This window comes from Pituophis catenifer, unplaced genomic scaffold (genome assembly GCF_029215685.1).
Source record: "Pituophis catenifer annectens isolate HBS135680 unplaced genomic scaffold, rPitCat1.0.hap2 SCAF_2, whole genome shotgun sequence".
Classification (NCBI taxonomy): Eukaryota; Metazoa; Chordata; class Lepidosauria; order Squamata; family Colubridae; genus Pituophis; species Pituophis catenifer.
Window position 1 is genome coordinate 258,429,531 of NW_027256882.1, and position 16,341 is coordinate 258,445,871.

The window sequence follows — 16,341 nt, forward strand, 5'->3', positions numbered from 1 at the left end:
AGCAGCAGATGTTAATAACAGTACTTAGTCCACTGTACTACAGGCTCATTTTGCTATCCCTCATAAGTTAAGTAAGGGACAGAAATACTTTTTTCACTTTTTACAAGCAAATTTTGTAAAAGAGGATCTGTCTCTTTTAAAGCTCATCTGGCTGCTTGAGTAGCTGCTCCTGGCTATCTCCCCATATCTGAGGAGTATCTTCCAAAACAAAGATCCCAAAAGACATGGCTGCTTTCACAATTCAAAATCAGGAATTTTCTAAAGTGCTTTTGTGCATTCTGAAACACTTTTTTCATGGAATTTGCATAGAGAGGATTTCAGAAGTTGTATTATAAAGAAGGAACAAAAAAGAAAAAAAAATATGCTTTAATCAATGCCTCATACCATAAACCAAATGCTTATTCTCATTTTTATCATTTAGTAAAATGTGTTTATCTGAAAATGTGTAACCTAATATGAATTTTGTTTCAGCCTCTGTATTGTACTGTGTTTCTTACATAAACCTTGAATATATTTAATTTTTCTACTATCCTTTTTTTCCAATTTCTTAGAAAGTATTGATTTATTTTGAACATAGATTTGGAAGTTTGTCTTTTTTTGTGGAAAAACTAAAAGAAAAGTCATTTTGAATCAGTTCAGCACCATCTCTCTGTTGTCTTCCAGAACTTTAAAGAGAGTATTTTTGTCTCTTTAGGCAATACTTCACCTTTAAACAAAAAACAAAAAAACCTACTCATAACTTATTTAATTCATGAAAAATGGATGCCTGTAATTTGGACATTGTTCATCACTGAATTAAAAGTAGGAAATATTACGTAAGCAAACAGAAATAATTTTTAAGTAAAAAATGAACCTGAGCATAGTTTATTGGGAGAGAATGAAATTTAGTGAAGCAAAGTCACTATATTTGAACAATGAATAAATATTTTAAATTTCACTGGTTGTGGTCCCTAATTAATACCTGGCTTAGTGTACAGGCTTAATGTGACAGTTTCCCAAGACACCTGCCCAGATGCCTCTCTAGACACCTATTCAGATGAGGAAGAGGCAGTTCCAGGCACCTCAGAGGGAGCCATGGAGGAATGTCCAAAGTTTGCCAGAGGCTCCAAGTCAGGCTGAGCACTGTGGAACAATTGCAGGAGAGAGTGACTGGACAAATGGCTGGCTGATATAGGGACAGAAGGGACACTGTTGCAACTGGAAACCCTCAGTCTTCAGGAGGACAGAGCACAAAGCTTTAGCTGGCCAGTAAAGATGAGGAAGAACTGCCTCCATCTGATCGAAGAGCGCTGAGGGCTGACAGGAGGCAGGCACAATGAAGGTGAGCCAGGCTACAGTACTTGTCAGGTGGTAGCCTCACCCATCTTCATGGCCTGTACCGGGCAGCAGCTATTTAATTCAGTGAGTGAAGTGAAACAACACTGGGAACAATGTGGCCATTTCCTTGCCTAGCATTTGTCAGCCGCTTGAATCTTGTTTCCTGACTGGACTGTGTACCTTGGATCCTGGGTTGTGCCTTGACAGATTTTGCCCTTGCTTCATGGACTTGGGTTTAGCCTTGCCTCTGCCTTCTGGATTTGTCTTGCCTTGTGGACTCGTGCTGGGTTCGTTCCTGAACTAAACTGTGAACTCTTGGAAGAGTATGTGATTGTTGGCATGGAAATTTCTGGAGAAGACTATTCAGGAGTTGGAAAGCCTCAAATAAAACCTTTACCCCACCTGTGATGTGTCCGTATGTGAGCAGGATCAGGACACTTATCTTACTGGCTGGTCTTTCCATTTAAACTGTATCGAAGAGCTGATTTCCAGCCGAGGTCACAGGGGAGGGGCGGGGGGGTTGCGGTTATTATTAAAGAAGGTCTGAGACCGAGGGAGGCCACTGTTCCTCAGACAGACAGCTGTGAATCCCTTTTTGTGAAATGGGGTCATGGGGTTCAGATGGGTTTGCTGATCACCTACCTGGCTCTCTGCCATGTGGCAACAGCCCTGCCCGAGCTACTCAACATCATCGCCACAGTGGCGGTTGATACCCCTAGGCTTATGGCCTGGGGGATTTCAACCTGCCGTCCGTGGGTGAGACAGCTGAGATGGCTCGGGAGTTCATGGCTTCCATGACAGCTATGGACCTGACCCAGTTAATTCATGGTCCTACCCACATAGGGGGAAACACGCTGGATCTGGTTTTTGTTTCTGGACAGTGGTTGAGGGATCTTGAGATAGGGGATATAGTTACCGAACCCTTGTCATGGTCAGATCACTTTCTCCTTCGTCTCAACCTTCGAACCGCTGCACCCCGCCGCAGGGAGGCGGAGCCGGTAAGATGGTTCCGCCCCAGGCACCTGATGGAACCTGAAAGATTCCGGATGGAGCTTGGGCCATTTCCTGAGGCTCCGGCACACGCCTCGACTGGAGACCTAGTGACCGCCTGGGATAGGGCGGCTGCTGGAGCTCTGGATCGGGTCGTGCCTTTGCGGCCTCTGACCCGGCGCCGATCTCAGTTGGCTCCTTAGTTTACCGAGGAGCTGAGGGAGTTGAAGCGCTGGAAAAGATGCCTAGAGAGTAGTTGGAGGGCCAGTCTTTCTGAATCTGACCAGACACTATTAAGATCCCATATTAGGAATTACCTAGTGGCAATAAAAGCAGTGAAATGTAGCTATTTTGCTGCTCTTATTGTGTCATCAGATAACCACCCGGCCGCCCTCTTTAGGGTGACCCGCTCCCTGCTCCATCAGGAAGCGCGGGAGGACCCCTTGGAGGGTAGAGCCGAGGATTTTGTTCAGTATCTGTATGACAAAATCACTCAGATTCGGGAAGATTTGGACTCCAACTGGGTAGTCTCAGGGGGACAGACAGGGGCAGGTCTTGAGAATGTTATCTGGGATGAGTTTGTTCCTGTGACCCCTGAGGACGTGGACAGGATTCTGGGCAGACTGAACGCAACCACTTGTTTATTGGACCCGTGTCTTTCCTGGTTAGTACTGGCTTCCCGGGAAGTGACACAAGGCTGGCTCCAGGGGATTATAAATGCTTCGTTGGATGAGGGTGACTTTTCCGCCGCCTTGAAAGAGGCGGTGGTGAGGCCTCTCCTCAAGAAGCCTTCCCTGGACCTGGCAATGTTGGTAAACTATCGTCCGGTCTCCAACCTTCGCTTTGTGGCGAAGGTTGTTGAGAGTGTGGTTGCGCAACAGCTCCCCCAGTACCTGGATGAAACGACGTATCTAGATCCGTTCCAGTCGGGCTTCAGGCCCGGGTACAGCACGGAAACGGCATTGATCGCGTTGGTGGATGATCTCTGGAGAGCTTGGGACAGGGGATGCTCCTCTGTCCTGGTCCTGTTAGATCTCTCAGCGGCTTTTGATACCATCGACCATGGTATCATGCTGCACCAGTTGGCAGAGTTAGGGGTGGGAGGCACTGTGTTGCAGTGGTTCTCCTCCTTTCTCTCTGACCGGTCGCAGTCTGTGTTGACAGGGGGGCAGAGGTCAACCCCGAGGCCCCTCATATGTGGGGTGCTGCAAGAGTCGGTCCTCTCGCCCCTCCTGTTCAACATTTATGTGAAGCCACTGGGTGAGATCATCCGTGGTTTTGGGGTGAAGTACCACCAATACACTGACGACACCCAGCTGTACATCTCCACCCCAGACCACCCCAACAATGCCCTTGAAGTGATGTCCCGGTGCCTGGAAGCCGTGCGGATCTGGATGGGGAGGAATAGGCTCAGGTTCAACCCATCCAAGACCGAGTGGCTGTGGTTTCCGACGTCCCAATATAGTCAGTTGGTGCCATCACTGACTATTGGGGGTGAATCATTGGCCCCCACGGAGAGGGCGCACAACTTGGGCATCCTCCTTGATTCACGGCTGTCTTTAGAAGAGCACTTGATGGCTGTGACCGGGAGGATTTTTCATCAGATTCGCCTGATCTGCCAGTTGTGTCCCTTTCTGGAACAGGACTCATTACACATGGTCACTCATCCCTTGTCACCTCCCGCCTGGACTATTGCAACACTCTCTACATTGGGCTCCCCTTGAGGAGCACCCGGAGGCTCTAGCTGGCACAGAGTGCAGCTGCGCGGGTGGTAATGGGAGCAACATGGCGTTCCCACATAACACCCCTCCTGCGCAAGCTGCACTGGCTCCCGGTGGTCTTCCAGGTGCACTTCAAGGTTTTGGTTACCACCTTTAAAGCGCTCCATGGCTCAGGACCTGGGTACTTGTGGGACCGCCTACTACTACCAATAGCCTCCCACCGGCTGGTATGCTCCCATAGAGAGGGGCTCCTCCGGGTGCCGTCAGCCAAACAATGCTGACTGGCAGCCCCCAGGGGGAGAGCCTTCTCTGTGGAGGCACCTTCTATCTGGAACAAGCTCCCCCCCGGAGATACGGAGGATCCCGGATCTGTACACCTTCCGCCGCGCTCTAAAGACCTTATTATTTCACCAGGCGGGCCTGGCCTAATTCTCTCCCTCTTTTATAAAAGATTTTTAATTTTTTAATATCTTTTAGTATTTTATATATTCAAATTTTAAAATTGGTTTTAAACAGTTCCGGGTTTTAATTTGTCTGGGCCAAAACTATTTAATTTGATTTTAATTCTACTTTTAAATTTTGTATGTATGTATTTATTTATTTATTTATTTATTTTATTTCTATACCGCCCTTCTCCCGAAGGACTCAGGGCGGTGTACAGCCTAATTAAAAACACAAAGATAGACAAAATTTAAAAATAATTAAAATTATTAAATAATAGGCCCAATTTGTAAAACCCCAAATTTAAAATCCCATTTAAAACCAATTAAAAATCTTTACATTGATAGCCCAGCCTGGCGGAACAACATGGTTTTGAGGGCACAGCGAAACACATGGAGATCAGAAATTTTACGAATTTCTGAGGGCAGATCATTCCAAAGGGCAGGGGCTCCCACAGAGAAGGCCCTCCCCCTGGGTGTCGCCAGCCAACATAATTTGGCTGATGGCACCCTGAGGAGACCCCCTCTGTGGGAGCGAACTGGCCGGTGGGAGGCTACTGGTGGCAGAAGACGGTCTCGAAGGTATCCAGGTCCAATGCCATGGAGCGCTTTAAAGGTAGTAACCAACACCTTGAATCGCACCCGGAAGGCCACTGGGAGCCAGTGCAGCTCGCTCAGGAGGGGTGTCACATGGGCACAACGGGTTGCGCCCATAACCACCTGCGCGGCCGCATTCTGGACCAGTTGGAGCCTCCGGGTGCTTTTCAAGGGGAGCCCCCATGTATGTGTTTTATTGTTTGGCTGTGCACCGCCCTGAGTCCTTCGGGAGTAGGGCGGTATAGAAATCAAATCAAATAAATAAATAAATAAATAAATTTGGTTGGTCTATTGCGTAATGGTCATGTTGCTGCCGCCTGTCAATATTTACAAGACTACTGGATCTGGACTACAAAACACCAGAAAGATACAAAAAACTATTGTTACTAATTCTTACCTAATGATGGAATTTTTACAAGTCAGAAATTTAGTCCTTTTATATGAAAGCTGGGTGTAGCAATAGCAATAGCACTTAGACTTATATATACTGCTTTACAGTGCTTTATAGGCCTCTCTAAGCGGTTTGCAGAGTCAGCATATTGCCTCCAACAAGCTGAGTCCTCATTTTACTGACCTTGGAAGAATGGAAGGCTGAGTCAACCTTGAACCTGGTGAAATTCGAACTGCCAAACTGCTGGCAGAAGTAGCCTGCTGTACTGCATTCTAACCACTGCACCACCACAGCTCTCAGTTCTTCAAAATATTGTGGCACAAATAATGCCCTACAATTTCCACAGACTGCATTAACTCAACATGATAAATTATTAAACTTGATAATACATATATGTTCATTGACTCCTTCCTTTGAGAAGAAGATTGAAATAATCATCTATAGTTAATTTACTGTTTAGGCATGTGAACAATTATCATATTATAGAGATCTGAAATTATGAAATGATACAGACAACTAAAGACAACATGTAGAAAAGTTAAGGTAATTTTATAGGCAACAGTGGACTAGCAATGTCATTTGCTGGCAGTTTGCTTTCATACAAAATTTGGACTTTCTTGAAATGGTTTTTCTATTTGTAGATCAGAATTATTTTTAAAGGATTTTAATATTTCTGTAAATTGTGATGACTGATAATGTTTTGACTCTCTTTAGCCATTTCCTCCTCAGTAACAAAAATAATAAAATAAACCTTTTGTGTTATGGTCATATATATATAAATTATCAGTCATGGTAATAGAGTTCAAGAAAGATTGTGGTGATCGTTGCCCTGAAGACATATTTTTAATAGGTGAAATTACAATGAAAATAATGAATTACTAAGATTGCTATCTCAGTGTATATTAAAAGCAATTAAAAGAAGAAATAATATTCTCTCTCTCTCTCTCTCTCTCTCTCTCTCTCTCTCTCTCTCTCTCTCTCTCATTTAGAAAAGTTCTAATTTTTCAATCAACAAAGAGAATCAGTGAAGTTGGGCAAAATCCAATACTAGCAAATTTGAGCCATTTGTTGATAGGAGTGTATTTTAATTTCAGTCTAGGGGAATGAGTGTGTGTGTGTGAGAGAGAGAGAGACAGAGAGACAGAGGCATAGACAGAAAGAGAGAGAGAGAGAGAGACAGAGAGTGAGAGAGAGCGGGGAGAGAGGGAAAGAGAGGGAGAGAGAGGGAAAAGAGAAAAAAGAAAAGAAAGAAAAAGAAAGAAAGATGAAGGAAGGAAGGAAGGAAGGAAGGAAGGAAGGAAGGAAGGAAGGAAGGAAGGAAGGAAGGAAGACAACTATAACTTTTGCAGGACTCCATGGCATACTCTGCCTAGTGGATAGAAAGAGCTATATGATCCACTTCTACGATTTTTTGTACAACTGTTAAAATTGCATAGAAGTACACATTTCCACAACTAAATTCTAGAGTGCAACTGATTGTATTTGGCTCTTTAAAGAAACAAAATTTATATTATTTTGGAATAATATAAAGAAGAAATCTTTGAGAATGCTAATTGGGTAACAGGAAACATAAAAAGCAGCCATTGAAAATGAAAGTGAATACCTGTTTTCAAGTTTTTCTTTTTAGAATTTCTATCTTTTTTATTTCCAGTTTCAAATTTGGTGTGAAGGAGACCCTATTTGATGTGGAGAGGAAGGGGAAGATGGGGGGAAAGTTAGAAAATAGGCCTAGCCGATTTCCTAGCCAGGGATGGTAGAAAAAAAAAAAACTTTCAGAAAAATATTGCTCAATCTATCTTTGTGACTCTATTGGGGAAAATCTTAGAATGTTGTTGATTGTTTCATGCTAGGTTCTTCTGTCTGCTCCCAGACAGAGGTACCCTCCTTCTCAACACACAAAAACCCTCCCAGATATAGCATATCCAGGAACGTAGGGGAAAAGGGAAAGTAGAAACATATCCAGAGATGCAGTTTATTATTACTTTGTAACCCAAAAACAGGACACTGGAGGAAATTCCAGAACTTGTTAAACACCTAGTTCGGTGATACAGACTACAGTACCAACTGCAGCATTTTGATATTGTGCAATGTCTGAAAGTTTGGAGTAGTCAATGATACATTTCTTGTTCCAGTTAAAAGTTTATTTTGCAGTTTTGTTTTCATGGACTAAGTTCAAGCAAAATTCAAAAGCGGGGGGGGAGGGGTTGGTTGTTTGTCTTTGTTTTAATAAACAGGATTTGAGAATTAAACAATTCTTCCATGGAAACCAATGCAGATGTTAAGATGCTTCTTTTGATTATATTATGTTCCATGTTTCATTACTAACAGATGCCTGGCTCTTAATTACATATCTGAAAAAGACAAAACTCTATAGTTTTTCATTAACTGAAAACATGTTTATACTTTATATAGGCAATCTTTCCAAGTACTGGACTGGTTCTGATAATGGAGATTTTTTTTGACCAAGGATGTCATTCCTTCTCTACAGATGTGAATGAGTGTGAAGCTGACCCCTGCAAGAATGACGGTATTTGTACAGATCTGGTAGCTAACTATTCCTGCGAGTGCCCAGGTGAATTCATGGGACGAAATTGCCAATATAGTAAGTATATCTTAAATACATGTATTTCACTCTGATTCTTCTAGTGCATAAAAGTGAATATGTTACATCTACGAAAGAGGATCAAAAAGCACAATATTTAAATGAAGATAAGATGCTGGCTGAATTAATACTGTCTCTTGCAGCCAGAGTAGATTTATAACTACCTTTTTAGAATAACTCAGCAGCTTTCTTTCCATTCCACTGTTTTAGTAGAATAATTTTTATAATCAGTTTCAGACTTCACACAATTCTGTATTTTTTCCTCATCTCTTCCCTTTTTCCTCTGGTGAAGAGAAAGTAGAAGATAGATAGATAGATAGATAGATAGATAGATAGATAGATAGATAGATAGATAGATAGATGATAGACAGACAGACAGACAGACAGACAGATTTTGTATAATCATGTTTGGGAAGTTTGTTTATAATATTTATGTATTCATCTTATAATTCAAGAAAGGAACAATGCAATATTTCTTTTTCTTCATTATCATTCTTATTTGGAAATGTTAAAATGAAATATTGGATGGCCTAATGATGAAAATTTATCATTTGTTCTGGTCTTTGGGAACAAAACAGTTTTAAATCTAAAAGGACCAATAATCTACTTAGAATTATTTTTGCTGTATATATGTAGCAAAGAAACTTTAACAAATAGTTAATCAATCCTGGACTGTAAAGAAGCTAATTGGTTACTACATGAATATAAAACTCAACAGCATTGCTTACAATTTACTCTTAAGTCTGTATATGAAAAATTGGTAGCTTAGCAGTGGGTGATCCAATTTTGTAAATCTGAGTTTCATGTGTCATCCTTGATTACAACTGCCAAAGAAATAGGTTTGGTACACATTTTTATATTGTACTGCTGAGTTACAAAAGATATTGTTGAAGGGCAAATAGATACCCACACATGATATATTGGAATATTGGGATACAGTGTATATAAATTATTCTGATCTGTGTAGCAAAACATAAATTTATTGGAAAATTCTCTTATTCTTATACTTCCATTAACTACAGTTAATTGTAAGATGAATTTATAATTCATATATAATAAAATGGACAGATGATTTCAGGTCTGTACTATCCAGAAAAATGTTAAAAATCACCTTTTAGAAAAATCAACTACAGACCTTCTGAAACTTCAGTTCCTAAAGTTTTAATACTCATGAGCTATAAATATAAACATTGGCATATTAAAATGCTAGCTTGTAATCTTAGTACAAGATTGTTCTCAGAGACTATAACATTAATGTAGAAAAGTTCCCTGTTCTTTCACAAATGTTTATGGCATGTCAAATCCCTAATTATGTAGCAATATTGTAATTACAAAAACTATCATTGCGTATATTTATAGAAATTGTGTAATTGAAAACTATCAGCTATTTATGTAAATCAATTATTTATATAATATATAACACTATATAATAGATTGCCCCTGCTTGTAATTAAACCAAGCATTTTTTTCACTATAAGCTTAACCTATTTAAACATTGGTAATTATAAGAATTTGTGCAATTACAGACAGCCAATGTAAGTTTATGTTATGAAACAGATTTTCAATTAAGATATCTGTTAACTTCATTTTGTTCTTGCTTTGAAATTAAATTGGAATATCTTCAACTCGGAACATTTTTGAAATTTTGTATAAAGTAGTTACTTGTAGGTCACTGTTAGGAAGTTTATATAAACATTTTTCAAATAAATAAATTTGAAAACTTTTTCAAATAAATAAATTTGAAAACTTTTTCAAATAAATATGTTAACATGTTATAGCTCCCAGAATGTCTAACAAATATAACAAGAAACAATACAATGTATTGTATATACAATACATAAAAAGTAGAATTGTTTATGATTCATTGGTTATGATTATACTTTAGGAATAGAAGGAGTAAAACAAGCTTTTACTACATTCCACATCATACATATGCCGGGGATAAATTCCTGGTACAATTTTTCAAATTGTAGTTGTTGGGAACTGGAGTTCTTGTGAGAATAAGTGTTATATTGTGGATGGACCACATTTCTCATACGGATTCTAATAGAAAGCCTATCTTTTCATGCATATGTTTTTTTTCCTAAATAGAACAATTTTTTTTTTGTTTTTTGCGGCTGCACCATTGTTTACCTACTAACAATTGCTGTCTGCAAATTTCAGAAATGATATTTCCATTCAAAGTTTCTATGTTCTCTAATTTAATATTTAGCATTTTCTTGCTATAAATCAGGCTTCACCCAAGCTTCTTGATGGTTTTCTGGAAACTGGTTGTTCTGGGGCTCTAAATGTATTAAACCATTTCTCTGTATTAATGCTTCCCTGTCTTAAATAAATGAGCACATGGCAACTATAATTATCTTATGCATGAGCCCTTGAAATATTTATTCACTCAAATCTCATTTGACTAAGCTATTGAGGATGTGTGAAAGATGATAGAAAAAAAATCAAACTAGAATTTCCCATCATTGCTACATATTCTGGTATTAGTATGAAGAAATTCTACATAATCCTGTCCTTCTCCTTCCCCTCCCTCCCCCTTTTTCATATCATTAATGCAGCATTGGATACAACCAAAGAAAGTAACAGTCATATAATCACATCTGCTGTAAAACTATATGTGTGTTAGACAAAGGTTGTTTAGCAGAGAAACTGCATCCAACACCAGCCTCACAGTGAGGCAGAGATATTGAACATGAAGCTGTAGCAAGATAAACATTGTTTATAGTTGTGTCTTTAACGAAAGTTACCACTGATATCAGAAGCTGGAGAACTCAAGGCTGATAATATCACTGAAATTCCATCTCATTTGATAGATTACAATTGGCATTTGCTGGGCCCTTGGTTTCTTTCACAACCAATAGGGTGGAAGATGATAGCCAGACATCTGATGAGGAAAACTGAGAACTTTTCCTCAAGCTACAGAAGATGGAAAACTTACCATTTTTCATAATTTTAAAAGGGAGAATATAACATTCTAAGACTTTGAGATGTTTTAATAAATGTGGCTGGCAACTTTTCTAAAGTCATCTCATGCAGGGTAAGGTCTACTATGTAAATTACTGACCCATTTCACTGTCCTATATTTATCTGAAAAAAGGTTTCATCCTAACATATCTTTGCATATGAGTTCATTTGCCATAGGACACTTGGCAAAAATGTAGTAATTTTTCATGGCCCGCAATGTTCTTTTCTTCAGATTGAATATAAGGCTGCACATCACAAGTGCTGCATGATTGCTATCACCTGAATCAGACAGATAATGTTCATCTACTTAGATATTCTGCCCCTACAAAGATTAGTAATTTCTTGCCTGCCATTACTTCTGAACCTTCTCCCATTTGACTGAGAATTATCTTTATATGTATGTCAAATGCAATTTCACTTCCATAATTTTACTTTGATCTCTGTAACTCCCTGCACAGTTCATCATTTTCATTTGACATAAAAATTCTGTAATTTTATTATATTTCTTTAAAAAGATGTGTGTGTGTACATACATACATACATACATACATACATACATACATACATATGGTAGCTCTTTATTTAAATAAGAACAATTTGCCTGTATTTCTGCTAAGATTATTATTACACCTAATTTTTAGCACCATATTTGTAATTATTTCTAAAAGACATGTTTTATGTTGTCAGCCTTTGCTGTAAACTTAATTTTGCCGATATGCTGCAAATAATAATATTCTGCCCACAGAATTAATTGACCCCAAAAACTTCCCTATTTTTTTCCATAGTGGCTGATGAAAGGATAACACAAAATAGCAATAGCACTTAGAGTTATATATCACTTCACAGTGCTTTACAGCCTTCTCTAAGTGGTTTTCAAAGTCAACATATTGCGCCCAACAATCTGGATCATTTTACCGATCTCAGAAAGGCTTAGTCAACCTTGAGCCGGTAATCGAATTGCCAAATTGCAGGTAGACGGCAATCAGCAGAAGTAGCCTTCAGTACTGCACTCTAACCACCACAACTCAAAATAGCTGGGAAAATGGGGGAAAAGTCATCCTTACTTACATAGGCATTCTATGTCTTTCCAAGATGATTTTATATGGTTGCTATGAGGGATCTACATATGTGAGTGTGTGATTAGTATGTCCTCCTTCCTTCCTTCCTTCCTTCCTTCCTTCCTTCCTTCCTTCCTTCCTTCCTTCCTTCCTTGTTTCTTTGTTTATCTGTTTTCAATTGCCAATTCCATCTTTTTTAGATTAGGCTTTCAGGATACTTGGTTTGCTTGCTTTTTGTTTTCTTGCAGTTATTGTTCTGGATTCTAATGGAAGAAAATATTTGTAACATCATGTTACCTAATTTGGTAATAGAAGAAAACAACCACCAGGCTCAGAGAACTTCAAGGACCCCACTGTTTTAGGTGTATATCCGTGGTGGGTTGCTACCGGTTCTCCCCAGTTCTTGTGAACTGTAATGGAAATTTTGAGTAGTTCAGAGAACTGGTAAATATCACCTCTGTCTGGCCCCGCCCCTAGCTGAAACCTATTCGCTGCCTCCCGAGTCCCAGCTGATTGGCTAGAAGGAAAAAAAACTGTTTAAACTCTTGCCACGGCGCTTCAAAGGGCTGCCCTACAGCTGATCAGTGGTAAAAGGCAGTGTGGTGGTAGACCAGTGCACCAGATTTCTTAGAAGTTAGATTTGTACGTGTACTAATGAGGAACTTGAATTTGTATCTGGGGCTGAGTTCCATAAAGGAATTAAGGCCAGCAAATAGATTGTGGATCAAACTGAAGATTTTGTTTTCTTTCCCATAAAAGAATCTCAGGGTAGCTCTCCTAGTTCTTTGGACAGCCAAGACCATCCAGCTCTATTATTATTTTTAACTTGTCATCAGAGCTGAAGAAACAAATTTAACTACTTAAAACACTTGGCCAATTCAATAGCATTACAATTGATTGGCCCTTAGTCTTGTAGCAACAACTATAATCTTGGTTTATAATAATTAATAACATTAATTACCTGATTAAAATCTCTAAGGCTTTCCTGAAGCAACTGAAGACTATAATAGTATCAGGATATCATTTGCATAAAATAAAAAAAGCTGTTCCTCTCCACAAATTTACAAGCATGTATTGAAAGTAAGATGCTTCATCAGTAAGTTAACATGGAAGTGAAAAAGAAGCAAGGATAAAACATAGTCTTGGAGAACTCCTTTGGGCTTAGGACACACCTTGAAAGCTGACTTTCAGTGTAATATCTAATTCTTAAGATTGTAGTTAAGTATTACAACAAGTAACTTGTAAATTGCAAATGATTCATAATAAATACCTTTGAATTGTAGAGTTATTAAGTTCATCGCTAATTTTACTCTAGAAATAGAGTAAAATGCAAATCTAAAATCAGCAAAGGCTGCCTTTAGGATTGTTTAGAATTTAGTGATGCATTTTTGAACTAAATATTATAGTACAAGTCCTTAGTTTACAGTAGAGTACTTCTACAGTAGAGGGCAAAGTTCAAAATGTATGCAATTATCTTCTATAAGTATATACCTTGAATATAGGCAGCATGCTTTCTGAACTTTCAATAAATGCATTAGTCATAGAAGAGGAAAATGTGCTATTTTGTGAAATTTAAAGGAGGATCTTCAATTTCCTCTGAATGTGTGCAGAACTGAAGTCAGACCAGTAATTCATGGTTGTCAACTGTTTTACAGGGCTGTCAGTACAACAGATAGTTCTCTAAGACGGTTCCCAGAGTCATAATCATAAAATTTTATGGTATGATAATGCAGAGCCAATGGAAACCTAATGGAAGGAATCTTCCAATATTTTTGAACATTCCTGTTTATTCTAGTTGTCTGCAGAAAAGATTTTAAATTGTGAATAGAAAAAGGCCAATAATAGCCTACTGAGATTATGTTTCTTACATGGTTATAATTTGAACCAAACAAGCTTTTGCAATGCTCATTCCAGACCACCTATAATGATTTTTCATATGGTCAGTGCTTTATTTCTCCCTAATTCTAAACAGCATAATTGCAAATGAATCTGAATGACTCTGTATTTAATTGCACATTGACATGTTTATGCATGAATTCCTATTAAACATTTTAATACTGAGGGTCATCTGTAATCAATTGTCAGCTTTCAGTCCAAATATCATGCTATACTAAGCACAGCCAGAGTTACCTAATTTCACAAAATGAGTTATTGGAAGAAGGAAACCGCAGATGTCTGAAACAGATTTGCTTTTTACATGCCTGGCATATAAAAACTGCTGCTGATGTCTTACCAAGCACTACTAGCAGGATAGAAGAAAGTAATGCATTTAAACTGTGACACCACTGCAAACAACAAAACAACAACTCCTTTCATACTATCAAATAGTTCCCAGCTTCTAATGATCACATAGATAATTTTTTTCCATGAAGATCGTATCCTTAATTTGTTCTTTAAGGTCTCACAATGATGCATTCATCACCACTATAACTGAATCCGTCATCTTTGCTGCTGGTCTTTCTCTTCTCTTTCTTTCTACCTTTCTCATCATCAGAGCCTTTTCCAGAGAGCTAAGTATTTGCATGAGATGTTCAAAGCAGATTAATTTATTCCTGATCATTTGTGTCTCAAATGAGAATTCTGAGTTGATTTATTCAGTGATCCATTACTTTGTTTTCTTGACTCCTCATGGTTTTCTCAGGAATCTTCTCCAACACCAAATTCAAAGCAGTCAATAATTTTCCTATATCTAATTTTTGAGTGTCATAGGGAATACCATGGTTTGCATTATTCTGATATTAGATCGCACACCACAGCATTTGAATATCTTTTCTGAGGCCTTCATGGCTTCTCTACCAAGTGCTAATCTGCAGGGTATTTTTTCCTTTACTATTGATTGCTAAAAGACAGAAGCTATCCTTCAGTATACAATTGGCAATGAAGATACTTCAGTATCTTCATTGCCAATTTTGTTTATTCTCCTGTTGTCATTATTTTGGTCTTCTTTATTTTTAATTGTAGACCCATTTTTTCACTGTGCTCTTTGACTTTTGGTGTTAGGGCTTCCTGATCCTTTGCATTTTCAGCTATCAGGGTAGTATCATCAATATGCATTTTCAGCTATAGTATCATCAACATACTGCAGGTTATTGATGTTTCTTCCTTGAACTTTAAAAACACACTTATCTTCTTCCAATTCCAATTCTTTCCCTTAATATATATTTATCATATAAATTGAATAAATAAGGGAAGAATATATAACCTTGTTGTACTCCTTTGCTACCATGGAATCAGTCTCTTTTTGCCACGTTGTGTTCACACTGTGGCTTCCTGAATTGCGTATATACATTTATCATTAGGACAATGAAATGTTTTGGGATTCTCATTTTTCTGAGCACACACAGAACCTCTTTTGGCACACCCTTATTTGCAATAAATTATATTGTGTTGAACAATTAGAAAAATAGTCACTTGTCAGATTTCAATGAATTCATCTACATATTATAATTGGATCTACAATATCATACTGCCAAGTATTAGAAGACATCTTTTATCCTAAGAAGATGCCTTCTAGTATTTGGCAGTATGATTTTGTAGATATAATTTACTAAGTGAAAGGATGATGTACCTGGATTAATCTACAAGTGATACAGTTTAAGATATATTTATTTATTTATTTATTTATTTATTTATTTATTTATTTATTTATTTATTTATTTATTTAATTTGTATACCGCCCTTCTCCCAGAAGGGACTCAGGGCGGTGAACAGCCAAAATTAAAAAACATACAAATACAAAAGTTAAGATAATTAAAAAGAATTAAATCACTAGCTTCCCAATTTAAAACCCCCAAATCCATAAAATTTAAAATCCCAATTTAAAAACCATTTAGGCTAGGCCGGCTTGATGGAATAAAAACATCTTCAGGGCTTTACGGAAGGTCCGGAGGTCCGGGATCAATCGTATTCCAGGAGGCAGCTCGTTCCACAGGGTGGGTGCCCCCACAGAGAAGGCTCTGCCCCTGGGGTCCGCCAGCCGACATTGCCTGACCGACGGCACCCTGAGGAGGCCCTCTCTGTGAGAGCGTATTGGCCGGTGGGAGGTTATCGGTAGCAGCAGGCGGTCTCGCAAATACCCTGGCCCTAAGCCATGGAGCGCTTTAAAGATGAGAACCAACACCTTAAAGCGCACCCGGAAGACCACCAGGAGCCAATGCAGCTTGCGCAGGAGAGGTTTGTTAGACTGAAATCAGTTTTCTTAAACAATTGAAATAGGTCTATAGATTATTTTTCTCTAAAGATTTCATTACAACTGGGT

General features: G+C 38.7%; 1 protein-coding gene across 1 annotated transcript in view; it reads left to right on the forward strand.

Moving 5' to 3' along the window:
* The window catches only part of EDIL3 (EGF like repeats and discoidin domains 3), a 248,707-nt gene that overhangs the window by 151,674 nt on the left and 80,692 nt on the right, over window positions 1-16,341 (forward strand). Inside the window, exon 4 of the mRNA XM_070935775.1 lies at window positions 7,945-8,058. Coding sequence (XP_070791876.1) covers window positions 7,945-8,058 — 114 coding nt within the window. The remainder of the gene's footprint in view (window positions 1-7,944; window positions 8,059-16,341) is intronic.